This window comes from Macaca nemestrina, chromosome 10 (assembly GCF_043159975.1).
Source record: "Macaca nemestrina isolate mMacNem1 chromosome 10, mMacNem.hap1, whole genome shotgun sequence".
NCBI classification, from domain to species: Eukaryota; Metazoa; Chordata; class Mammalia; order Primates; family Cercopithecidae; genus Macaca; species Macaca nemestrina.
Genome location: NC_092134.1, coordinates 107,472,133 through 107,499,272, shown reverse-complemented (window position 1 = coordinate 107,499,272; position 27,140 = coordinate 107,472,133). Strand labels below are relative to the sequence as shown.

The following is a 27,140-nucleotide window of genomic DNA, read 5'->3' as shown; positions in this document are numbered from 1 at the left end:
TTATAATATGTCTAAACCTTTAAAAAGTGAGAGAGAAAAATTACCAAAAAAAAAATAAGTCAACAAACCTTTAGGCTGGGATTCCAAAGGGCTACAATCGAGAAGGATAAATCAGAAGAACAACCCTCAGGAGCCATGAAAGCCAGATTAGCGTCATTCAAATGTTTAAGGAATTAAGGTGAACTTTTACTAGCCTTTCTGTATCTACATAAGTAAAAGTAAACCCCCTCTAGAAAAATATAAAATCATTCAAACCTTTGCATTATCTCTAATTTTTCATATACCACATGCAGCAATTATCATCAGAAATGAGAACTTCTGTTCCAGCTCTATGTAATAGATCATAGCAGCCTATAGCAGACCAAGATCTCAAATAAACAACATTATACCTCACAGAACTAGAAAACAAAGAAAAAACTAAGCTCAAAGTCTGTGGAAGAAAATAATAAAGATCAGACAAGAATAAATAAAATAGAGACTAGAAAGATAATAGAAAATAACAATAAAACTAAGAATTGATTTTTTGAAAAGGTAAACAAAATTGACAAACTTTTAGTCAGACAGAAAAAAAAGGGAAGACAAATACATAAATTCAGAAATGAAAGAGGAGACATTACAACTGATACCACAGAGATACAAAAGATCATGAAAGACAACTATAAACAAGTTACCTACAAATTGGATAACCTAGGTAAAATGGATAAATTCACAGAAACATACAACCCAAAAAGACTGAATTTAAAAAAGAGAGAAAACCTGAGTAAGCAAATAAAGAATAAAATGGTTAAATCAATAATAATAGAAAAGAAATATCCCATCAAAGGAAAAACAAGGACCAGATGACTCACACAGAATTCTACCAAATATTAAAAGAAAAAATACGGGTTGATTATCCCTTATCTGAAATGCTTGGGACAGAAGTGTTTCAGATTTCAGAATTTTTCAAATTTTGGAATACTGTATATACATATTAGGATATCTTGGGAATGGGACCCAAGTCTAAACATGAAACTCCTTTGTTTTATGGTTTAGTGTGTGTCTTATTTATGCTTCAGTGTATGTCTTATACACATATGCTGAAGGCAATCATATACAGTAACTTTAGTAATTTTGTTCATGAAACAAAGTTTTGATCGCATTTTACTATGACCCATCAGATGAGGCCACATGTAAAATTTTCCACTTGTGGCATTATGCCAACACTCAAAAAGTTTCAAATTTTGGAGTATTTTGGATTTTGAGCTTTCAGATTAAGGACAATCAATCTGTAATACCAATCCTTCTAAAACGCTTCCAAAAACTGAAGAAAAGGGAATGCTTCCAAACTCATTTTACAAGTCTAGCATTGCCCTGTGTGATGGTTAATACTGAGCGTTGGCCGGGCGCGGTGGCTCACACCTGTAATTCCTGCACTTTGGGAGGCCGAGGTGGGCGAATCACGAGGTCAGGAGATCGAGACCATCCTGGCTAACACGGTGAAACCCCGTCCCTACTAAAATACAAAAAATTAGCCGGGCGCAGTGGCGGGCGCCTGTAGTCCCAGCTACTCGGGAGGCTGAGGCAGGAGAATGGTGCGAACCCGGGAGGCGGAGCTTGCAGTGAGCCGAGATGGTGCCACTGCACTCCAGCCTGGGCGACAGAGTGAAGACTCTGCCTCAAAAAAAGAAAAAAAAAAAAAAAATACTGAGTGTCAATTTGGTTGGATTGAAGGATGCAAAGTATTGCTCCTGGGTGTGTCTGTGAGGGTGTTGCCAAAGGAGATTAACATTTGAGTCAGTGAATTGGGAGAAGCAGGCCCACTCTCAATCTGGGTGGGTACCATCTAATCAGCTGCCAGTACACTAGAATAAAGCAAGCAGGAAAAGATGGAAAAGCAGACTTGTTGAGTCTTCCGGCCTTCATCTTTTTCTCGTGCCAGATGATTCCTGCTCTCAAATATCAGACTCCAAGTTCTTCAGCTTTTGGACTCTTGGACTTACACCAGTGGTTTGTGATTGTGTGAGTCAATACTGCTTAATAAACTCCCATTTATGCATACATCTATCCTATCAGTTCTGTCCCTCTAGAGAACCCTGACTAATACACCCTGATACGAAAGCCAGACAAAAACATTATAAGAAAAGAAAACTAAAGGCAGCTGTCTATGATGATCACAGGTGCAAAAATTTTTAACAAAATACTATCAGCCTGAATTCAACAGCACATTAAAAGAATCATTTATCATAAGTGGGATTTATCACTGGGATGCAAGGATGGTTCAACATACACAACTCCATAAAGATGATACAGTACATTAACAGAACGAATTACGAAAACTATATGATCAACTCAATGGAGCTGAAAAGGCTTTTAACAACATTCAAGAATGTTTCCAGATAAAAAATTCAAAACAAGTTAAGTTTTAAAGGAATAAACCTCTATACAATAAAAGACATTTATGAAAAGCCCACAGCTAACATCATACTGAAAGCTTTTCCTCTAATTCAGGAACCAGACAAGGATGCTCACTCTCACACTTCTACTTAACCTAGGACTGCAAGTTCTAGCCAGAGCAATTAGACAAGAAAAAGAAATAAAAGGTATGCAAATTGGAAAGAAAGAAGTGAAACTGTTTCTATTTGCTAATGACATGATCTTATATAGAGAAAGTTCTAAAGACTCCACCAATAAACTATTTCAACTGATGAAGTCAGTAAAGTTACAGGATACAAAATCAACACAGAAAAATCAGTAGTGTATCTTTACACTAACAACAAATTATCTGAAAAGTAAATTAAGAAAATCCCATTCACAATAACATTAAAAAAAAAAAAAAACAAAATACTGAGGAGTAAATTTAACCAAAAAGGTGAAAAACCTGTATAATAAAAACAAAACACTGATGAAAGAAATAATTATGACACAAATAAATGGAAAACTATTCTATGTTCATGGACTGAAAATGTAATATAGTTAAAACGGCCATATTACATAAGTGATGCAATCTCTATCAAAATTCCAAGTCATTTTTCACAGAAATAGAAAATACAATCCTAAGTTTTATACAGAACCACAAAAGATCCCATATAGCCAAAGTAACCTTGAGAAAAAAAAAAACAAAGCTGAAGGCATCACACTACCTGACTTCAAAATCTACTACAATGCTATAGTTACCAACACAGCATGTTATTGGCATAACAACATAAAATGACCAGTGGAACAGGATACAGAGTCCAGAAATAAATCCATGCACAACACAGCATGTGGAAAGGCAAGATGTTGATCAAAGTGTACAAAATTTCAGTTAAACGGGAGGAATAAGTTTTAATGATCTACTGTAGAAAAAAGTGACTATAATAATAACACACTGTATATTTCAAAATTGCTAAGAGAAGATTTTAAATGTTTTCACCACAAAAAGAATACTAAGTAGGTGAGGTACTGGATTTCTTAAACAACCTGATTTAATTATTCCCATAATGTAAACATGTAAAATATCACATTGTATCCCATAAATATATAATATGCAACTATTGCCAATTAAAAGTTAAAACAAAAACTTGAAAATTTAATGAAACAACTGAAAGAGATTAAAAGGGACCAAAGAATAAACAAAACAATTGGCAAGCCCTTACCTAAACTAATTTTAAAAAGAGAGAAGTCACAAATAAAATAATAAATGAAAGAGAAAACATGACAAGTGATGGTACAGGAATAAAAATGATCATAAGGGACTATTATGAACAACTTTAGCCAACAAATTGAATAACCCGGAAGAAATGGAAAAATTCTTAGAAACATATAACCTAGGCTGAATCATGAAAAGATAAGAAACTTGAACAGATCAATAGTGAATAAGAGACTGAAGCAGTAATCAACAACCTCAAAAGCAGTAATCAAAAGGAAAAGCCTGGGACTTGATGGCTTCTCTGATGAATGCTACCAACCATTTAAACAAGAATCAATATCAATCTTCCTTAAATTCTTTCCAAAATATTAAAAAAAAAAAAAAAGAAATACCTTCAGACTCATTTTATGAAGTCAGCATTATCATCATACCAAAACTAGACAAGGGCACAACTGGAAAAGAAAATTATAGACCAATATCCTTGGTGAATATGGATGTAAAAATCCTCAGGAAAATACAAATAGACCAAATTCAATAGCATATTAAAAGGATCATCCTTGTCTATAATCCTCACTAGCTAGACACCTGGTATCACCAACTAATGGCATGGGTTGCCTAGAGGGCAGAACCTTAGATTTTTCTTAGTTTTCCTATAATATTCTGAATTGATAAAATAAATTTGACAGTAGTGCTTATAAATTTTTCAAAATGCCTATGTAAATTGAATTTTTTATAATCCCCATAAAATAAAAATACAAATAGGTTGGACATTGTTCTATACTTCATGTTGTTTGCAAGAAACTGATCACCACATTTAAAACTTGGAAAAGACAGCTACTATATCAATGATTAACTATGGAATAAAATTTTAGGCTGTGGTTTTTCAATATACATGTACTATCACAAAATCTCATGTTGTGATTTATCTTTATTTAAAACTTTAGATGCATCACATTTAAAGAAAATTGTGACTGCATAAAGTTTCTAACTGGACTATACTATGAGTATCAGGGTTTTTTTTTTTTTCCAATATACAGCCTAGATATATTTTGGGTAAAGATAAATGCTCTTTAGTTAGGAATAAATTATGATAATAGAGTAGATGTTTACCTTAATCTTGTTGTCTTTTTCCTTAATTTTCAAAATAAAGGGCTAGCAACCTACATTGACAACCTTCATAGTTTTCCTTCAAATGTTACCCATTCATATAGCAAAACCCTGTCACACACTGATTTAACATACATAAATGTCAACAAAACATATCAGTATTATTCATGCCAATGTAGCCTTTACACAAGAGACACACCTAATTAAAATCATAGCTACAACTCAAATAATTCATATTTTATTTTGTAATATAATTGGCAGTACACAAATATATTGACTATAAATAAACCATAGATCTCAGTCATTGTTTATTGATTGTCTATCAAAGAAATTGTAAGGATGGGACTTTCATTTCCAGAAAGATGGAGTCATTTCTCTATTCTTCTTGCAAAGTACAACTAAAAACACTGAACTACATTATAGTTATTTCTTTACTTTATCAATGTCGATATTCTGGTTGTGATAATGTACTAGAGTTTTTAAGATATTACCACTTGGGGAAAGTGAGGAAACAGGACATACGATTTCTCTGTATTATTTCTTATGTAAAGACAAACACAAACCAAAAATTAAAAATAAGAAGGTTAGGCCAGAGGTGGTGGCTCACGTCTATAATCCCAGCACTTTGGGAGGCCAGGGCGTGCGGATCACAAGGTCAGGAGTTTGAGACCAGCCTGGCCAACATGGCGAAACCCCATCTCTACTAAAAATACAAAAAAAAAATAGCCAGGCATGGTGGTGGGCACCTATAATCCCAGCTACTCAGGAGGCTGAGGCACGAGAATTGCTTGAACCCAGGAGGCGGAGGTTGCAGTGAGCTGACATTGTGCCACTGCACTCTAGCCTGGGAGGCAAGAGCAAGACTCCATCTAAAAAAAATAAATAAGAGGCTTAATTCTCCCTGTTGATAATAGAAAATATTTCCCTCCCTCCTTTTATTCAGAGAATTTACTTTGGAAAACATGTAATTACAAGTACTTTCTCTCTCTGAAATGTATATAAATCATTTTGAAAACTCTGGTCAGCTTTATAACCCGGGAATGTCTTTCTCAAGAACATAGGAGCCATCTTTATATAATGTAAACATCAAAATAAATTGCACCTCTGTCTCCCAGTTTCTGTGGGAAAGCAGGAGCCTAATTTTGGTAGAGTCATTGTTCCAAGTTGCAAAACTACCTTTTGTCCTAAAGACAGGAAGTTTGTTTTTCCTCCATATAAAGCCAATTAACTAACACAGATGGTTATGATGGAGTTCAGGCAAGCCCCAAAATTGGGGCTTAGCCTGGGAGGTTCTTAACTTCACCTAGAAAAGAATGCAAGGGCAAGCTGGTGGTGTTAAACAGCAACTTTTATTGAAGTGTCAGTGTACAGCAGCAGCAGTTACTGCTCTTTGCAAGCAGGGCTACACAATAGGCAGTGTGCCAAAGTAGCAGCTCAAAGGTGCTTCTGCAGTCATATTTATATTTACTTTTAACTACATGCAAATTAAGGAGCAGTTTATGTAGAAATTTCTAGGAAAAGAGTGGTAACTTCTAGGTCATCAGGTTGTTGTCATGGAAAGGGGCAATTAATTCCAGGTGTTGTCACAGCAATGGCAAATTGACATGGCACATTGGTAGACATCTTATGGAAAGCTGCTTCTACACCAGCCCTGTTTTTGCTAGTCCTCAATTTGGTCTAGCGTCTAAGCCCCACCTCTGGAGTCAAGTCTCAATTTCCACCTCAGTTATACTATGAGCAAATGAGATTTTTTTCCTGTGATACAAGGATGATTCAAATAAAGCAAATCAATTAATGCAATATACAGTAAAACAGATTAAAAGATAAAATACCACGACCATCTCAATAGACACAGAAAAAGCGCTGGACAAAATTCTGCAACGTTTCCTGATGAAAATACTTAGTAAATACTTTACCTGAACATAACAAAACCATATACACAAAGCCTACGGCAACATCATACTCAGTGGTGAAAAACTGAAAGCTTTTCCTCTAAAATCAGGAAAAAGGCAAAGATGACAATTCTCATCACTTCTAATCAACATAGTGTGAAAATCCTAGCCAGAGCACTTAGACATGACAAAGAAATAAAAGGTATCCAAATCAAAACAGAGGAAGTAAAATTATCTTCGTTTGCAAATGACTTTATAGTTAAAAAAAAAAAAATCCCAAAGACTTCACAAAAACTATTAGAAATAATAAACAAATTCATAAGTTGCAGATATGAAATCTACATACAAAAATCAGTTGTGCTTTTATACACCAACAATGAACCATCCAAAAAGATAGTTAAGAAATAATTTCTTTCTAACAGAATCAGAAAGAATAAAATACTTGGTAATAAACTTAACTAAGAAGGTAAAAGACCTGTGTACACTGAACACAAAGCATTAATGAAATAAATAAGAAAGACAAAAAGAAATGGAAAAACCTCTCATGTTAATGGATTGGAAGATCAAAATAATCACACTACCCAAAGTGATCTTGATCTTTGATTCAATGCAATAATTATCAAAATCCTAATGACATTTTTAATAATAGACAAAAAAAAAATCTTAAAATTCATATGGAACCACAAAAGATCCTGAATAGCTAAAACAATGTTGAAAAAGAACAAAGCTCGAGGTATCACACTTCCTGATTTTCAAAATATACTAAAAAGCTATAGTCATTAAAATAATATAGTACTGAAACAACAGCCACATGGATCACTGGAATAGAAGAGAAAGCTCATAAATAAATTCACACATAGATGTTTAACTGATCTTCAACAAGGGTGTCAATGGGGAAAAGATAATTTCTTCAACAGATGGTGTAGAAAAAATTTCATATTCATATGCAAATACACATACACAAAAGACTACTCAAAATGAAGTAAAGACATAATGTAAGATGTGGAACTATAAAACTCCTAGAAGAAAACATAGGGTAAAAGTTTCATGACATTGATCTTGGGCCATGAATTCTTGATTATAACACCAAAAGCACAAGCAACAAAAGCAAAATTAGACAGGTGGGAGTAACTCAAATTCAAAAGGTTTTCCACACCAAAGGAAAGCAGAGTCAAAAGGCAACCCACAGAAGGAGGAAATATTTGTGTACCATCTGATGAGGGATTAACAACTAAAATATAAAAAGAAATCAGAAACTCAGCAGCAAAACAACCAAATAACTCAATTTAAAAATAGGCAAAAAAAAAAAAAAAAAAAAAAAAAAAAAACCTTGAATAAACATTTGTCCAAAGAAGATACACAAATGGTCAACAGGTATATGAAAGGATGCTCAACATCACTAATCATTAGAGAATTGTAAATTCAAATTTCCCTGAGATATTGTCTCATGCCTGTTAGAATGGCTATTATCGAAAAAAAAAAAAAAAAAAAAAAGAAGAATTGTTGTTGAGGATGTGGAGAAATTAGAGCATTTGTGCACTACTGGTGGAACTGTAAAATGGTGCAGCCACTGTGGAGAACAGTATGAAATTTCCAAAAATTAAAAATATATTTATCATGTGGTCTAGCAATCCCACTTTTGAGTGTACATTCAAAAAAACTCAAATAATAATCTTGAAGAGATATCTGCGCTCCTATGTTCATTACAGCATTATTCACAATAGCCTACATACCACGGGACATGATTCAGCCTTTAAAAGGAAGGAAATCCTGCCATTTGCAACAACATGGATGAATCTGGAAGACATTAGGCTAAGTGAAATAAACCAGACACAGAAGGATAGATACTACAAAATACCACTTATATGATGAATTTAAAATAGTCAAATTCATAGAAGCAAAAAGTAGAAGAACGTTTGCCAGAGGTTGAAGGGAGGGGAAACTGGGAAGAATGACTGGGTATCAAGTTTCAGTTATGAAAAATGAGTAAGTCCCAAAGATCTACTGTACAGCATGGTGCCTAGGGTTAACTATACCGTATTCCATACTTAAAAATTTGCTTAAAGCGTAGATATTAAGTGTTCTTATAGCAAAAAATAACATGGTATATATACAATGGAATATTATTCAGGCTTACAAAAGTAGGTAATCCTGCCACATGCAGCAACATGAATAAACCTGGAGGACATTATATTAACTGAAATAAACAACTCACAGAAGGACAAATACTGTGTAATTCCCTTACATGAGGTATCTAAAATAGTCAAACTTATAGAAACAGCAAAGAATGGTGGTTGCCATTGGCTGTGGGGGAGAGAAAAACGGGGAGTTGTTGTTCAATGGGTATAAAGTTTTAGTTATGCAAGATGAGCAAGTTCTATGTCAATAGTTAATAAAACTGTACTGTATACTTAAAATTTTTAAAGGGCATATATTAAGTGTTCTTATCACATGAAAATTAAAAAAATCAAAGCAAAGCAAATCAGAATGAATATTAAAAACAACTTATTAAACTTTCAAGCATAAAAACAATTTGAAATATTAAAAGAAAATATGACCTACTCAGAATATCAATCTTGAATGACTAATACCAAGACACAGTCTAGTGAAAGTACTTAATATTATTTTCAAAAGAAAAGTAATCCACTAGCCATTCATGCAGAATGAGTACATGGCTTAAAATAAAATTATATTTTCATAAAACTTTTTGTCAGAAATGCTTTATGACAGAACAAAAATGAAATAATATATTAAATATATGCAAGGAAAGAAAATGTGATCAAAAGATTTCATGTTCTTCCAATACAAAGGACACAAATTGTTATTAACATGAAAGAACTAGGGAAATACTGTTCCTATGAACTTTTCTAAGGAATTTACTAAAGATGGACTTTTATAAAACCATAATTACTAGAGAAATATTGACATATAGAGTAGTGGTGAGCATTACTTACAGAACTAAGACTAAATTATGGCTGAAAGAGAAAAAATAAAGTATGAATGGCAATATAATCTGCTAATGTTGGTATAGTGTAACATTATTCTAACTAATACATGAAAATCTCCAATGATCTAGGCACTAAGCATCAAAGGATACTAATATCACAAAAGAGTGAAAACAAGACATCATTTGCTTTCCAATGAAAAGTTCATACAACCACCAATAGATCTGTTAAAGAAACTAAATCTCTATTCAACCTTCAGATTCAATTTGCCAAATTGTGGAACTGCAAATAACAGAAAAAATATAATGAAATGCACCATAAGCACATGGTCAACAAGATTCTGACTGTGTAACTACAGGTCAAATTAGCTTGTTAGCATTATATATATCATATACATTATAATCATTATATATTTCTCCTATATAATCCTGAGGATTAGATGGTAGAAACATATCAGTTTAATTCCCTGATTCTGGTTATTATATTATGATTATGGAGGAACATGTCTTTTATGTAAATAAAGCATTCAGATGTTGTGGGGCATATTGTCAGCAACTTATTTTCAAACAGTTTAAAGGGAAAAAAAATCCTTTATACTATATTTGCACCTTTTCTGTAAGTCTGACATATTTTCAAATTTTAAAAAATAACTTTGAATCTGGAAGGTAATAGAAGCATAACATAACAAACTGGGATATAATTAAAGCCTCTTAAAAGAGAATTTTTAGCCTAAAATGCATATATTAGAAAAATGACTGATAATAACTGTTAAGCTATCATTCTCAAGAACTTAGAAGAGAAATGCTGAGTGCAATGGCTCACGCCTGTAATCCCAGCACTTTGGGAGGCCGAGGCAGGCAGATAATTTCAGGTCAGGAGTTCAAGACCAGCCTGACTAATATGGCAAAACCCTGTCTCTACTAAAAATACAAAAGTTAATCAGGCCTGGTGGCACACACCTGCAGTCCCAGCTACTTGGGAGGCTGACCAATGAGAATCACTTGAACCCAGGAGATGGAGGCTGCAGTGAGCTGAAATCATGCCACCGCACTCCAGCCTGGATGAGAGACTGAGACTGTGTCTCAAAAAAGAAATAAAAGATCAAATTAAATCAAAAAATGAGAAAAAAATCAGTTGCAGTAACCAGTGACTGTTTTTTAATTAGAGATAACCATTAAAGGCAAAATTTGATTATTGCAAAGACTAATAATTGATAAACCTTTGCCAAGAAGAACCAAAAAAAAGAAACACAAATTATCAATATAAGAAGGTAAAAAAAGGGACATCATTATAAATCCCACAGAAAATACACATATCGTAAGTGTGTATTACAAGCAGTGTTATGCCAATAAATTGAAAATTCAGGTTAAATGGATAAATTCCTGAAAAATCATGGCACACAAAACTGACAGAAGAAGAAATTGAAACTGTAAGTAGACATGTATGTAACGAAGATATTGAATCTGATATTAAAACCTCCTATAATGAAATGTCCAGACTCGGAATGTTTTAGCAGCAAACTTTTTCAAACATTTAACTAAAATACAACACCAATTTTACTCATACTCCTTCAAAGAGAAAACAGAAATGCTTTCAAGCAGAAGTAATGAGGCTTGCCTAATCTTAACAACAAAAGGTACAAGTTTATGACAAAGAAGTAAATTTATAGATCAATATAAGTTGTAACAGGCAAAATTCTAACAAATAGTAGCAAGGCCTAGTAAGCAATATACTTAAAAGACCATACATCATTATTCAGTTGGAAACATTATGGAAATACGTGTTTTATGAAAATCAAGCATGTATTTCATCTTAATGACAAAATAAAAATCATATACTCATCTGAATAAATGCAAACACATGAAAATTTTACCCATGGGATCAAGAACAAGAATGCCTCCTGTCACCACTTTTATTAAACACTATACAAGAGGCCCCTGTCAGTACAGTAAGGATAAATGTATGTATAAATTGACAAACAGATTCTAAAATTTCTGTTGAGCTGTGTAAAGCTAAGAATATCCTAGAAATAGGGTTTGAGAACTATGGCCCATAGGCCAAATCTGGCCTGCTGCTGGTTTTTGTAAGTTAAGTTTCACTGAAGCACAGCCCCATCATCATCCATTTACGTACTGTCAATGGCTGCTTTCATGCTACAGTAGCTAGAGAGACTATAAGGCCCACCTAGCCTAAAATCTTTGCCCTGGCTCCTATTTACATTTGACCCTTTACAGAAAAAAATTTGCCAGCCCCTGCCCTAGAAAATCTAAAGAAGAAGGAAAAAAAAAAAAAAACTACAAAGCTCACGCCGCCAGCACTAGTTATTAAAACAGCATGGTATTACACAACAGAATCCTCAACAAGGTCCTCACATATACAGTTATTTGTGATAAAGGTGATGTAATTGTGCAGCGGAGAAAGGTGATCCCTTCAACACATGTTCCCGAGTCAATTCGACACTATATGGCATCAAAGTAAATTTCATCTCAAACCATATACAAAAATTAATCCCAGAGGAACTGTAGGTCTAAACATGAAAGGTGAAACAATAAAACTTCTAAAAGGTAACACTGGGAAATACCATCACGGCCTTCAGAGAGTAAGATTTTCTTAAAAAGAACGAAAGCACAGATCATAAAGGATATGTTATGATTATAAAGGATCATATTGCTATGTTAGATTAAATTAAAATTATGAACTTTTGTTCATCAAAATACACTATTCAAAGAGTAGAATGCCATACTATATAAAGGGAGAAGATATTTGAAAGATACGCAAGCAACAAGGAATTCCTGTCCTGAAGATATAACTCCTGAAAATTAGTAAGAAAATAGGCAATACTTCTTAAAAGAGAATAGCCAAATGGCCATTAAGCCTACCTAAAGGTTCTGAACCATAGTAATCATCGGCAAGTTAAAAAACAAAAACAGGATATCTTTACCCACTAATCAGAATGGAAATATTTTTAAAACTGGCAATAAAAAGCACTGGCAAAGATGTACGGCAATACAAGTGGCAGATGGAAAATTCTGGAAAACCATTTGGCAGTATCTACTGAAGATGAAAATATGCATTCCTCCTATGGCTCAGATAATTCATTCCTACATATAATATTAGGAATATGTGAATGTTAAGACCCAAAAGATATGTACAAGAATGTTCTAAACAGATAATAATATTTAGAAACAGGGAACAAGCCAAAAATCTGTCCAAAGTAGAATGGATAAGTACATTGGGTCATATTCATAAAACAGAGAACCATGCAGCAACGGACAGGAACAACCTCTTGCCACAGGCATGGATAGAGCTCACTGAAAGAAACAACATAATTGAGTATAAACTACATGATTCTATGTATATAAGGCTTAAAAATGGGCAAAACTATTCTATAGTGTTAGAAATCAGAATGGTAGTTCAATTTAGGAGGAGGCTTGAAGGAACACAATAAAAATTCTTGGATTTCTAGGAATGTTCCCTTTCTTGATCTAGATGGTGGTTATATGGCTGTGTTTACTTCTAATTCATTGTGCTGTATAATTTGTGCCGTTCATTTCGTTGAGTTTTATTTTGATAAAAAGGTATATTAAAAGTGGGACAGAAAAAATAAGAGATCAAAACATTCTGGATTTGCTTTTTAGCTAACAATGAGAAAAGTTCTGTCTAAAGTGTGATTCTTGTTCAATTGAACATGTGATATGCATAGAGCTAATAGAGTTCAACTACGCTTTATAAACTACGGGTAACTTATATTAACCCACAATTTCTACTTATCTATATCCAGGAATATTTGTAATACTATTTTATATCCTTTTCTGAACAGAAAGATTCCAATGCCAATCTGCAGATCTCTTTCTAAAACTGGTATTGCTGACATTGGAAATCCAAATGGATCAATATAGTATCTGTCTGTGTAACATACAACATATTTTTGCTGAAATATTAATGGCCACACATTTCATAAAATATATTGGCTTTACTAAGTTCTTTCAACTACATGTCACACAACTGTTTTTACAAGAACACAGTAAACGTCTTCCATTACAATCCCCTCAATCAATCACAGGAAGTCTTTATACATATTGTGAGACTCCTTCCAATATCCACTAAAGAAATATAATGCTGTAGATTGAATGCACAGCAGAATAGTGCAATTCAAATCTTTTCTAAAAGAGAGAAAACAAAACAAAATAAAAATATTCAGCTGCTCTGCAACATGCATTCAATAGTGAAGAAAGTATCAGTAGCCATGCAGAATGGTTAATCGATTAGCAACAGTGATGGCCTAAAAATTTTAAAAGCTTCCTCTCTCCTGTATCAATAGCTTTATATGTTTCATCATAATATTTCTCTAAAACAAAAATGAAAGAATATAATGAATATCCCTAAGCCTTAAGAGATACATAACATGTTGTCAATTGATGCAATAATTCAAATTCCAAAACATGTAGTTAAGCTTAGATTAAAGAGTAGAAGAAAAAGTCTTAGGCTCCCATAACTAGTTACCATGACACATACATGTTCTCACATTTAATATAAAAAAATGTGGCCTACACAGCAATTTATCTACAGGGATCCTTCCACCACATAAATTCTGAAACCATGACACTAAACTGTGTGTGCCTGTGTTAAGAAGCTAAATTTAGGTGTCCCTACATTTGGGTGTTCAATCAAATATTAATTGAACACCTTTTTTTTTTTTTTTAAGAGTATTGCTCTGTCACCCAGGCTGGAGTGCAATGGCGGGATCTCGGCTCACTGCAACCTCCGCCTACTAGGTTCAAGCGATTCTTCTGCCTCAGCCTCCTGAGTAGCTAGAATTACAGGCACCCGCCACCATACCATGCTAATTTTTGTATTTTTAGTAGAGATAGGGTTTTACCATGTTGACCAGGCTGGTCTCTAACTCCTGACCTCAGGTGACCTGCCCACCTCGGCCTCCCAAAGTGCTGGGATTACAGGCCTGAGCCACTCTGCACCTGGCCCTCAACACCTTTCAAGAACAAAAGAAAGGTCGGTCGCGGTAGCTCACGCCTGTAATCCCAGCACTTTGGGAGGCCGAGGCGGGAGGATCACGAGGTCAGGATATCGAGACCATCCTGGCTAACAAGATGAAACTCCGTCTCTACTAAAAAATAGAAAAAAATAGCAGAGCGTAGTGGCGGGCGCTTATATTCCCAGCTACTCGGGAGGCTGAGGCAGGCGAATGGCGTGAACCCGGGAGGCGGAGCTTGCAATGAGCAGAGATCGCGCCACTGCACTCCAGCCTGGGGGACAGAGTGAGACTCCGTCAAAAAAAAAATAAAAATAAAAATAAATAAAAGGAACAAAGAAAGCCATATTCTAAATGCTGTGCAGGAGGTTTCACCTTTGGAAGCACAAAGCTAAACAGTGAAGCCAAGACATATGAGAGAGTAAGTTTGCAAAAAAGTTATTGATGTTTGTTGAATAGTATAGTTTGTGTGTGTGTGTGTGTTTGTGTTTGTGAGAGACACAGAAACACCTAAACAAGTATTATTCAGTATGGAGATGAATAAATGTTAACATAGCTCAGTGTCAATGGAATGGGGCAGAGCAGAGACAAAGTCAAACTGTAGTAATCAGCATTTGAAAGTAGACTTGTTTGCCTCTACACTATAATCACTATAGTTCATAAACAACTTCAGCATGCCTTTTATCACATACTAACTTAGGGAACCTGGAACAAATTCTATAATTTTAAATGTTTAAAAGTAATTCACAAAATGAATTGGCTATGGATAACTAAAATCCAACTTCACGAACTTAGTTGGAATATTTTCCCAACTCTGAGTAAAGTGGCCATTCTTAAGAGATGTTACTTTTTTTATTTCCATTTGCCACTAGGTTTCCATATTTTCGTAATTCATGGTGCTTAAACATTATTTCTAGCTCTGAAATTACTATACACTAAAAATAATTTTAGTTTTACATCCATTACTTCAAGAGTTTTTCATAATTCACAGTCATTAGATAGAATTTATCAACAATATAGGTAGTAATTATAATCATGTTAGAGATAATTTTTAAACTGCAAATTTGAACTAAAGATTAATTTTACATAATTTTATATTTCTTTATTTGGAGCATTTGTTTCAACACATTTTTAAGCTTTATTTTTTCACTTATTCCCCTTATTATCTAAAAGTGATTCATCTCAGAACGTAAATTCGTATGGCTTGTTACACATACTTTTCCAAAATATACCTGAATTTAAATATAACCACTATATTATTGAGATAATGCTGATACCTCCATCAATAAATTGATTTTACAGATGTACCAAAATTGCTGAGAAAACTCTCAGAGACTCCGTCTCATAAAAAGAAAAAAAAAAAAAAAAAAGAATGAGTTCATGTCCTTTGCAGGGACATGGATGAAACTGGAAACCATAATTCTCAGCAAACTAACACAGGAACAGAAAACTAAACACCACATGGTCTCCCTCATAAGTGGGAGTTGATCAATGAGAACACATGGACACAGGGAGGGGAACATCACACACCCGGGCCTGTCGGTGGGTGGGGGGCTAGGGGAGAAATAGCATTAGGAGAAATACCTAATGTAGATGACGGGTTGATGAGTGCAGCAAACCACCATGACACACGTATACCTATGTAACAAACCTGCACATTCTGCATATATACCCCATAACTTAAAGTATAATAAAAATAAATAAATAAATAAAAATAAAAGTTTAAATAATTTAAGTTAAAAAAAAAAAGGAAATTCCCACTTTGTCCTTTACAACTGGGTAACTTTGGTCTAGTCATTTAACCTTTCTGTGTTTCATTTTTCTCGTGAAACATAAGGATTATAACATAACCTACCTCTTAAAGTTGCTGTGAAAACTAAATTAGTCAATATTTATAAAGGGCTTGGAATATTAGTTAGCCATCATTATTATAAAAGTTGTAAATTAAGTAAGAAATTTATATTTCATTGCTTAGGCAATAGGAAAGCATGAGAAATTTTTTAAGGAAGGGAGATTTTGAGCTGAGGCTGCCCTTAAACTAACAGGCCAATACCACTTGGTCAGCACCCACTTAAGAATTAACTCCCAGAACCCTGGTTTAGGTCCAAAATTGTTTGTTGTCTTTCTTCAAACTCCCTTTATCCAATAAAGTTTCCAGTTGCCTCATTATTAGGCATTTGCATTGGCCCAGATGTCTGGTACTATAACTTAGGTATCCTTATCCTGGTAACTTTTTGGTGCCTGAAGCAAAGTAATTTTGTGGACACCCTGGTCAATGCTCAGTCCCATCTAGCCTGGCATCTATGGTCAATAAGCAGTTCCACTGTATTGTTTCAGGCCTTTGAGAAAGGGAACTCCAAAGAGAATGACAAGACAGCATGTCTTTCAGGAAGATAATCAAAGGAATGATTAGACAGATGAACATGGAAAAAAGGGGGTAGGAGAATTGTTGCAACACGGATGACAAAAGAGAAAAGGAGTCTGAATAAAAAGGGTGGCTTATCCAAGCTTGGATTTTTCTTTTTTATGAAAGAGAACTCATAGCACTGGATGACATTAAGTGATGAAGATGTGGGAGAGAAACTCAGGATGACTACAAAAATTGCAGTTTCATATTTTGGCTAGCAGTTTTAGCTATATTTGAAGCGAAGAAAAAGCAGACATAGGGTAAAGATGATGAGTTTACATTTGATACAGAGTTTGAGGTAAATATTGAACTAAATAGAAATGTGCTGGGCACAGTGGCTTACACCTGTAATCCCAGCACTTTGGGAGGCCAAGGCAGGTGGATCACCTGAGCTCGGGAGTTTGAGACCAGCCTGACTAACATGGAGAAACCCTGTCTCTACTAGCCGGGCGTGGTGGCCGCATGCCTGTAATCTCAGCCACTCTGGAGGCTGAGGCAGGAGAATCGCTTGAACCTGGGAGGCAGAAGTTGCAGTGAGTCAAGATCGTGCCATTGCACTCCAGCCTGAGCAACAAGAGCAAAACTCCGCCTCAAAAAAAAAAAAAAAAAAAAAAAGTGCAGAAGCAGTTAGATACAATAAACGTGTATCTGTTTATGGACTACTGACCACCAGCCCATTATCAGTAGAAACAAGTTTTAAATTATTTTCCCCAGATTTTAAGAATAAATTAAATGATTTATTCTTGCCCTCTACCCAAAATTGAGGCACAGTGGTAAAATGACTGGCAAATGCACTCTGTGGCACAAATAGCACAAACCTCACTAGGGAAATCTAGCCAGAAACTGTAACCTCATTAAAATAATGCACTAACTTCCTGAGATACCTGGCAACTAGAGGCAGATGGAAATGCCTTTTATTTAATATGCCCTCCACCTTCCAATGATCAACCACCCATTTGAATGTGGAGACACTCTAGAAAATAAATTAACAATTCTGTCTCTTCACTTTTGCTTCATTAAACAACATACATTTGTATTAAGAAGCTGAATTTCAACTTTATTTTTAAATATGTTGCAAAAAGTAGGCAATATTTGGTATTAAGCAGCATAATTAAGATCTTTTTTTTTCTTTTTCTTTTTCTTTTTTTGAGATGAGTCTCGCTCTGTCACCCAGGCTGGAGTGCAGTGGCACGATCTCTACTCACTGCAAGCTCTGCCTCCTGGGTTCATGCCATTCTCCTGCCTCAGCCTCCGGAGTAGCTGGAACTACAGGCACCGGTCACCACGCCCAGCTAATTTTTCTTTTTTTTTTTTTTTTTTTTTTTTCAGTAGAGACGGGGTTTCACTGTGTTAGCCAGGATGGTCTTGATCTCCTGACCTCGTGATCCGCCAGCCTCAGCCTCCCAAAGGGCTGGGATTACAGGTGTGAGCCACCGTGCCCGGCCAATCAAAATCTTTTAAGGTGGCATTTTATAAATATCAGCAGTTGATCTCTAAAAATAAGACTTAACCCACAAACTTAAATTTTGTAAGAAATCATGTCAAGTTGATGGCAACACATTAAATTTATGTTTGGATAAAGGAAGTAGAAATTTCAGGCCTAGAATATTCCACAAGAAGGTCATAAGTCAGCTAAACAATCACTGTTATTAAAAATAAAACACAAAGGTAACTTTCCTAAGATAAAAACAATTCAATCTTTGGGTTGAAAAGGACTTACAGTGAAAAACGGGAAGTATCATCTTGATCAAGTTATAACTTACTATATCTTCAAGTCCAGTGATTTTTTTTTAAAGTTTTAAACTTACCTCTCTCCATTCTTTATTTCCAACTCCTTGTACATATAAGACACAAACTACAAAAGATGAAAAAATACACACATATAAATGTCTTTTATGAAAATCATATGTGAATGTATACAATTTGGCTTTCAGCTGTTCAAAAGCTACATCAAAAATAAATGCCTAATTCCTAGTCTTACCCTTTCAAAAAAAAAAAAAAAGGCTAGTAAATCATCAAGTGACTAAAAATTAATTTAACTAAACAGAAAACAAACTATTATGCCAGATCTTTAGAACTTAGTAAGTACTGAGCTTGGCACATAAAATAATACTTGCTAAGGTCTTCATAGATAAATTTTAAAACCATAATTTAAACAATTTGAAATATTTCATTATGTTGTGAAACACAAATCAAGTTCTTCCTAAGATATTTACGGTGTTCAAAGGTATAATAGGAAGGAAAACTTGAGGGCAAGTCACGCTCTACATTTAATATTTTAACTTCCTCCCTCAATATTTGTAAATAGGTAAGAAATCCTGTCAACCAAGAAAGGAATTCCCAAAAGGGAGATTAAGGGCTTTGAGTAAAGATTAAGGGATATGAAGTGTCCCAACCATTTGTCAAATGAGCCCCAGGGATTTTTAATACCCCAATTGCAATGCCTTTTTCCCAATGACTACCTTAAGAATTCTGGTAACTGACAAAAACCTTTCCTCTATAATTCAACCATATTTGTTCACACATTTGTTGAGATACAGAACTGTTGTATATTCATTTCTAAATATTACAAGATTCGGAAACACATTGATTTATACAGTTCATTCTGCTGTTTTCTAATTCAAACTACCCTTCTCACTTTACAAGTTATCTCTAATTTTCAGTACCTCTAATTAGTAATCACTTTGGTTCATATCAGATGTTACATATTTCACTTGGTTGTAAATTTTATATATCACTTTTATTTTATTTTTCTTTTCTTTTTTTTCCCCAAGAGATGGTGGGGGTGGGGGCAGGTCTCATTATGTAGCCTAGGCTGGTCTCGAGCTCCTGGGCTCAGGAAATCCTCCTGCCTCAGCCTCCCAAAGGGCTGGGATTATAGGCATGAACCACCTTGCCCAACCACCACTTTTATTTAAAAACAAGAAAAAGAAGAAAGAAAAGTATTACTCCATGACTAAAAATAACTTTAAATTATGGCCCATTTGGTTTTCTTTCAAATATAATAATTTCAACCAAATGGCCATAACATGAGGTTTTAATTTCAAAGTGAACTGTCCCACATTGGAGTCATTTGTATTCTCATTTTATTCTCAAAGTGCTCAGCAAGTCCCTCTTTACCCACAGTACTCCCTGGGGTTGGCTGATGAGTGTGTAGAGCTTGGGACCACTCCCCTGCTGCTTTCTACACTTTAAAACAAACCTTTAAACAAGAACTATGAGTTTCATACAACTTTTGCAAAATCAAATGATTTTTCAAAAGGCAAGCAATAAATACTTACTTGGATCAGATTTAGAAAATGTGTCTCTGTCAAGAAGATTTCTGTTGAATAAAACAGAAAATGTTAGTTGGATATAAAAGCAAAATATTTATATTTATATAGACACATTAAAATGTATATGTACATAATTGTGTATATATAAACATACACATACACATATGTATGACTAAGTAAACATGTCCTAAGGGTCTGCTTGTATTTATTCAGACTGAACATCACTGGACTCCGAAAATAAAAGTTTTTATTTTCTCAGACTTGCATTCCAGTTAACCAATAACATGACTCCTTACATCCTAAGATTAAAATCTCTTTGAAAGAACTAATTGTTTTAGGTTTCCATTTAATCCTTCATTAAAAATATAAAGGTGTTCGGCCGGGCGCGGTGGCTCACGCCTGTAATCCCAGCACTTTGGGAGGCCGAGGCAGGCGGATCACAAGGTCAGGAGATCGAGACCACAGTGAAACCCCGTCTCTACTAAAAATACAAAAAATTAGCCAGGCTTGGTGGCGGGTGCCTATAGTCCCAGCTACTAGGGAGGCTGAGGTAGGAGAATGGCGTGAACCCGGGAGGCGGAGCTTGCAGTGAGCCGAGATTGTGCCACTGCACTCCCGCCTGGGTGGCAGAGCGAGACTCCATCTCAAAAAAAAAAAAAAAAAATATATATATATATATATATATATATAAACTATATATATAAACACTTTTATATATATAAACACTATATATATAAACATATATATATGTTTATATATATATAAAAGTGTTCAACAAACTTTGAGTTGCTATTAATGCAAAAATTGTTTGCAGTTCAGAGCACATGATCACATTAATCCATAAAATTAGAATGCAATTGTGAAGCAGCATCTCTTGACATTTGTGTTACATCAACTCTGATGAGTTTTATGTTGCTATTACAGTTTGGGAATTTAAGATGAACATACAGACCTTGCCTGAAGACTCTTTAGTAAACATTAAAAACATACACAAGGCCATTATTAGCACTTTTTTTTTCCCAGATATTTCTAAAACAGAATAACAATGGAAAATCAAAAATTAGGAAAGCCTGGATTCCTCTGATACCAGTGTACTGCCACCCTCGGTGGTAGTAATACAGTCCTATACTTTATGCTCCTAACAATAACCCTGAGTACTCATTAAAAAGTTAAATTCGGTATGCTCTGATCCACAAGGCAGAAAATTATTAGAAAAATTTCCATCTAAAATTAGTTTTTATAAAATTATGATTTAAAGCTATATGCTTTTCTGAAAAACTTGATGACTTAAGGGTTCTAAAAGTTCAAATTTGTGTTTAATAATCATCTTCCATTAATTGGTAATAATCTGGAATAGCTAAATTGCATTCCTATTTGTAATACTTATAATAAAAATCAGGTGTTCAAGCTGTCTTATTTTCCACTAGGACTACTATTCAAGTGCATTTATTTGTAGGGCCCTTGGTATTTGAAAAGTCCCTTTTTCATATGAATCTGGCATCCTTTCTAATTTCAGGTTCTCGAAAGCGATTGCCTCCATTGAATCTCTATGCACTGAAAAAATAAGAACATATTCAACAAAACAATGCAGCACAGACAATGAAATGAGATCATGTCTTGAAATATTCCTAGAAAGGAGAAACATCAGACATATTCACGTTTGGAATTAAATCAGACTCGAAGACCACTCGTCAGTAATCATATTAAATTAATCCTTTCTGTCCCCTGAGCAGACACCATGACTCCAGCAATGGTTAGCAAACGGTAAATTAAAACATTTCCATATGAGAAATTACTGTGATATTATATTTATTATACAAAGGTAGTTCTTAAGTGGGAATTCTCCCAATCCTTCCTGTGACTCAAGCTTTTGCTCATTAGGTATCCTAGGAAAATGTTATGCTGTTTCTTTTGGAATTCACAAAAAAACTGAGATGACAGTGCAAAATATTGTGATGTGGCTGCGACTCAAAAACTATGCTATATACGTATTTAACAGAAAACAATGTTGTTTCAATGCCTTACTTATGTAAAAGAAAGAAACTACATGTTTTAACCACAAATATAAAATAAAGGATTTCTATCAACAATAGAACAGATTACTATTCTTTTTTGAGATGAAGTTTCGCTCTTGTTACCCAGGCTGGAGTGCAATGGTGCGATCTCTGTTCATTGCAACCTCTGCCTCCCAGGTTCAGCGATTCTCCTGCCTCAGCCTCCCAAGTAGCTGGGATTACAGGCATGCACCACCACACCCAGCTAATTTTGTATTTTTAGTAGAGACAGGGTTTCTCCATGTTGGTCAGGCTGGTCTTGAACTCCCGACCTCAGGTGATCCACCCCCCTCTGCCTCCCCAAGTGCTAGGATTGCAGGCGTGATCCACCGCGCCCTGCTGAGATTAGTTTTCTTAATCACAAACTTTATTTGTCACCTTGTTTCACTCAGCCATTGTGATCCATAACACATATAGGTAACATCAAAAATAAGCCAACAAAAAACCCTTTGTGTAATGAGAAGTAAAAATCTATAAATCTTCATAACATAATCTGAAATTTGCAATTTAACTTTCCAATTATATTTGGTAATAATTTTACCTGTACTTTGGTCATATGAATATAATAGAATAGACTATCTCTGACAGATTGAATTCCCAAAAGACTACTTTACTCAAGCATATATGATTGCGAAGCTGGAAAAGGCAAATATTCTTAGTGATATATACACTGCAAAAAACCAGTGACTGTTAAAATCCATCATTCAGTTTGGATTTATTTTAGGAATAAGAATTTTATCTTCCCAAGATCCTATTAGAAACAAAGCCTATTCACATTAAGTAAAATAAGATAGGTATTATTGTGAAGGCCATTTCATAAATTCAGAAACTAAGCTGGGGCTCAGAGAAAGTGAGTAAATGAGTCAGTGTACACAGCCCAGTACAGAATAATCTAACGGTAGCAACCATTCGGAATCTGATGCTTCTGTTCTTTACAAAATACCTCAGTTTCTGGAGAAGTCCAGAAGACTTCTTATTTTCTATGAATACTGGAAATGTCAAAGGTCTCCAATTTTACCTACCACAAGAATATAAAGGAAAATAAATTCTTGTTCATAGACTAGTATAGAGATGCTGCTTATCGAATGAGGAGAGAAAACCAGAATGAGAGGCCAAACCCACCGTACTTTCCATAGAAAAAAATATTTGTTTTATATATATTGCACTTTTAAAAATAAACATAACACACAACCCTCCATGACCAGATTTTATATGAAAAGGCTACGCTTCCCTCCACGGACTTTTCATCTGCTTGAGCTAGGATGCCTGTAACTTTGTTCCTACCATTTTATAACATGATGTTGAACATCAACACTAGGTTAAAAATCCTGAACGTGTCTTTCTATTCTGCAAATCTAGATGTAGCTAATACAAAAGAACAAAATCTTCAAAAGAAATTTTGGAAAAATACAGTGTACGAGTTAGAAAAATTATTTGATGAAACATCTAATCAAAATTATAACCTATAAATTGCCTGAGTCGTTCTAGTATCCACTCATCCTCAAATTTCATTAAAATTCCTAACCTATGAGCTTAAAGGGGGATAACTGAAATAGCATTAACTAAAGCCGAGGCCCAACCAATTTAACTCTAACCTGTAGGAAGAAATACTGTCCGAGGTGTTCAAACCACAGCAACTCCATCTTGAATAGGGGCTGGGTAAAATAAGGATGAGACCTACTAGGCTGCATTCCCAGGAGGTTAAGGCATCCTTAGTCACAGTATAAGGAGACTGACACAAGATGCAGGTCATAAATACCCTTCTGATAAAACAGGTTGCAGTAAAGAAGCTGGCCCAAACCCACCAAAACCAACATGGCAATGAGGGTGACCTCTGGTCTTCCTCACTGCTACACTCCTACCAGGGCCATGACAGTTTACAAATGCCATGGCAACATCAGGAAGTACTCTATATGTTCTAAAAAGGGGAGGTAAGAATAATCCACCCTTGTGGATATAATCAAGAAATAACCATAAAAATGGGCAACCGGCAGCCCTCGACACTCCTCTGCCTATGGAGTAGCCATTCTTTTGTTCCTTTACTTTCTTAATAAACTTGCTTTCACTTGATTGACTCACCTCGAATTCTTTCTTGGGTAAAATCCAAGAACCCTTTCTTGGGGTCTGGATTGGGACACCTTTCTAGTACATCACTGGGTTAACTGGAGAGGTATATTTTGCATGAAATGTAAAATTAAGAAGCAGATAAGCAGGAATTTAGCAACACCTTTCCAAAACCATCCAAGAGAAAGAATTCCCTGACTCCTCAGCCTTCCTAGTCAATTCTCATCCATATTCATCCTTGAGAACAGGCTACCTTCCCCTAAAGACAATAGTCAGTTAGCTCATCTGATAACCCAGCCCGCTCCGATTTTATGCTCAACAAGCCATCTTCCAAATTTAAGACAGTTTCCCATATAGCAGTTACTGAGTAGCCAACGTGAATATCACAGTTGTCTTTACTGTTGTGGGTTTTATTGTCAATTGGCATTCTGAGACCCATACTGAGCAGCCAGCTAGCCTCTTAAAATTGTATCTCACGCTTATCTTTCTCAAACTGGGAAGTAGCAATTCTCTTTCAACTTCAAAGCAAATCTGCAAGTATTTTTCAAGCAAATAATCTATGGCCAAGACCTAACTAAGCACTATCAAAAATAATACAATCTGTATTAAAGGCTTATTTCAAGAAGCCTGAATTTTATTACAGAAATAACTAAACAACAATATAGGATGGTATATAAAATCGCAGTTTATTATAGGGAGAAAACACTGTTTATAGGTGTCAAATTAAACAGTGTCAAATTGATTCAGCTATGATAACAACAACAAAAGCCAGATACAGTAATTAGCTCTTATTCCAACTATTTTTCAAATAATTGATAATATATATATAATGCAAGCGATCTAAATAAATACATATCCTGAAATAAGTACCTTATTGAGACACCCAGGTGGGAGGGGGGTCCCTGGCAAAATTCCAACCAGCCTGTGCACTGGGAGTGCACACTGCAGTGGAGTCATAGTTTGCCCCTTTGCATCAGGGAGGAGCCTGGCCACTCCTCTTCCTGTGTGGAACCTGAGATTCAAATTGCCAGACAGGAAGCACCCCAGCAGGGACTCTGGCTTTACAGAGAGTCTCTGTTTCCCCCTTTTTTCTCCCTTTTTGCCAAATATGTCCCCCATTTTTCTCCCTCCTCGAATTGTCTGTGAGCCTAAATTTTCATGACTGTGGGACAAGGACCCTGTCTTTAGCCAAACTAAGGAAAAAATCCTGCAATATTATTTTTAAAAAGCTAAGTATTTTTTCTATTATATTTATATGTATTAAGGATTTAATAGTAGAAAATAAAAACTCTGAATTCTTCATATGTAAAATGAGCATAACATGATGTATTTAAAGTAAAAAGTGACTCGTGAGTTAATCCTAAAGTTGCAGGCATGCTATTCACTCTTTCCTGCTCAGCAGATAAAATCACCTAATAAATATTCATATTAAAAAATCCTTTAAAAGGGAAACAAATATCATTATCCTTCCACAGATGAAATTTGAAAAAGACAACCTACTTGATATGTATATGAATTTTAAAGTTAATAGTTTCAGAGTAAAGGCAATTTTGCTAAGTTCTAATTAAAAAAAAAAAAATACAAGATACTTGTTTTAGGGGTTAAGTCCTCAACTTGGAAACATAAAATTAATTCCAAACAGCACTGTGACCAACAGACGTGAAACAACACATTAAAAAATCTACTGCTGTACTTTGAGTGCAATTTTTCTATTTAATTTTCAACAGGAATGGAAATATAGTTTGTAAATAGAGCCCAACAAAAAAAATATTTAATTTTCTATAGGGACAAAAATACAGTTCATAAGTAGAGCCAAACAATGCTTTATCATTTTGCAAACACTGTCCAGAATAAATTTTCCACATGTGGACAGAGACCAATATCTCTGAATCATAGCATCCCCTGCAAATTGCCCTGTGTCAATAAGCAGAATGATTCTGGTTTTAATTAAAATTTTGTAAATTATTAAGGGCCTTTTATTTATCTATTTTTCAGTGTAGTCTCTAGACCACTGATAGCCTGCAAAGTCTTAACCAAATATTGCTTAGGCAGCCACAGAAACTAGCACAAGCTTGCACATAAGTGGGGCCTGTTGAATGAAAGAAGAGTTTTAGTCCCCAGTCTAAAGCATCATCTTTTTTCACTTTAGGTAAGGTTAGGTGTTTTATTATAGAGAGCAGAGTAGAAGGGGAATCTAGCATTTGGGGATTTTGCCCTAATAGGTAATCCACTAACTGAAAATCCCTGAGAGTGACAGCATCACTGGAATTATAAGCAAGCCCCATATCATTGAGCCATGCCCATGGCCTTTATTTAGGGCATTATGTTATCTTATGGACCGGAATTAGAAAGTTATTTGTATGTATATGCATTTTTTAATGTACACATACACAAAATGGCTTTCAGAAATTCTGTTTTATGAAGACAAGGAAATCAAAACTTTTTTTGAGCAACTGAAAGCAAGTTTACTCAATTTTTGGAAGTGATTTGAATGTAATGTTTAATTCTGATTCATTCATTCATTCTTTTATTTTATTCACTGAATAAACAATACCCTGAGAAATTTAACATACACATTTCAGGAAAAAATGTATTTCCCAAAACTACAATTTCTATAACAAGAGGAGCCAAACTGTGTACAGGCAAAAAGGAAAGGTTTAGAAATGAAAAAAAAAAAAAAGTCCGGGCACGGTGGCTCACACCTGTAATCCCAGCACTTTGGGAGGCCGAGACGGGTGGATCACGAGGTCAGGATATAGAGACCATCCTGGCTAACACGGTGAAACCCTGTCTCTACTG

At 34.9% G+C, this 27,140-nt stretch overlaps 1 protein-coding gene across 3 annotated transcripts in view; it reads right to left on the bottom strand.

Moving 5' to 3' along the window:
- The window catches only part of LOC105496899 (copine 8), a 240,662-nt gene that overhangs the window by 182,761 nt on the left and 30,761 nt on the right, over nt 1–27,140 (bottom strand). For all 3 annotated transcript variants that reach the window (XM_071071896.1, XM_071071895.1, XM_011767544.3), the window contains exons 2-3: nt 20,230–20,270; nt 18,757–18,803 (exon numbers count right to left, since the gene is read on the bottom strand). Coding sequence is in view for 2 of the 3 variants with exons in the window: in XM_071071895.1 (XP_070927996.1) it covers nt 18,757–18,803; nt 20,230–20,270 (88 nt within the window). In the remaining variant the exon portion in view is untranslated. The remainder of the gene's footprint in view (nt 1–18,756; nt 18,804–20,229; nt 20,271–27,140) is intronic.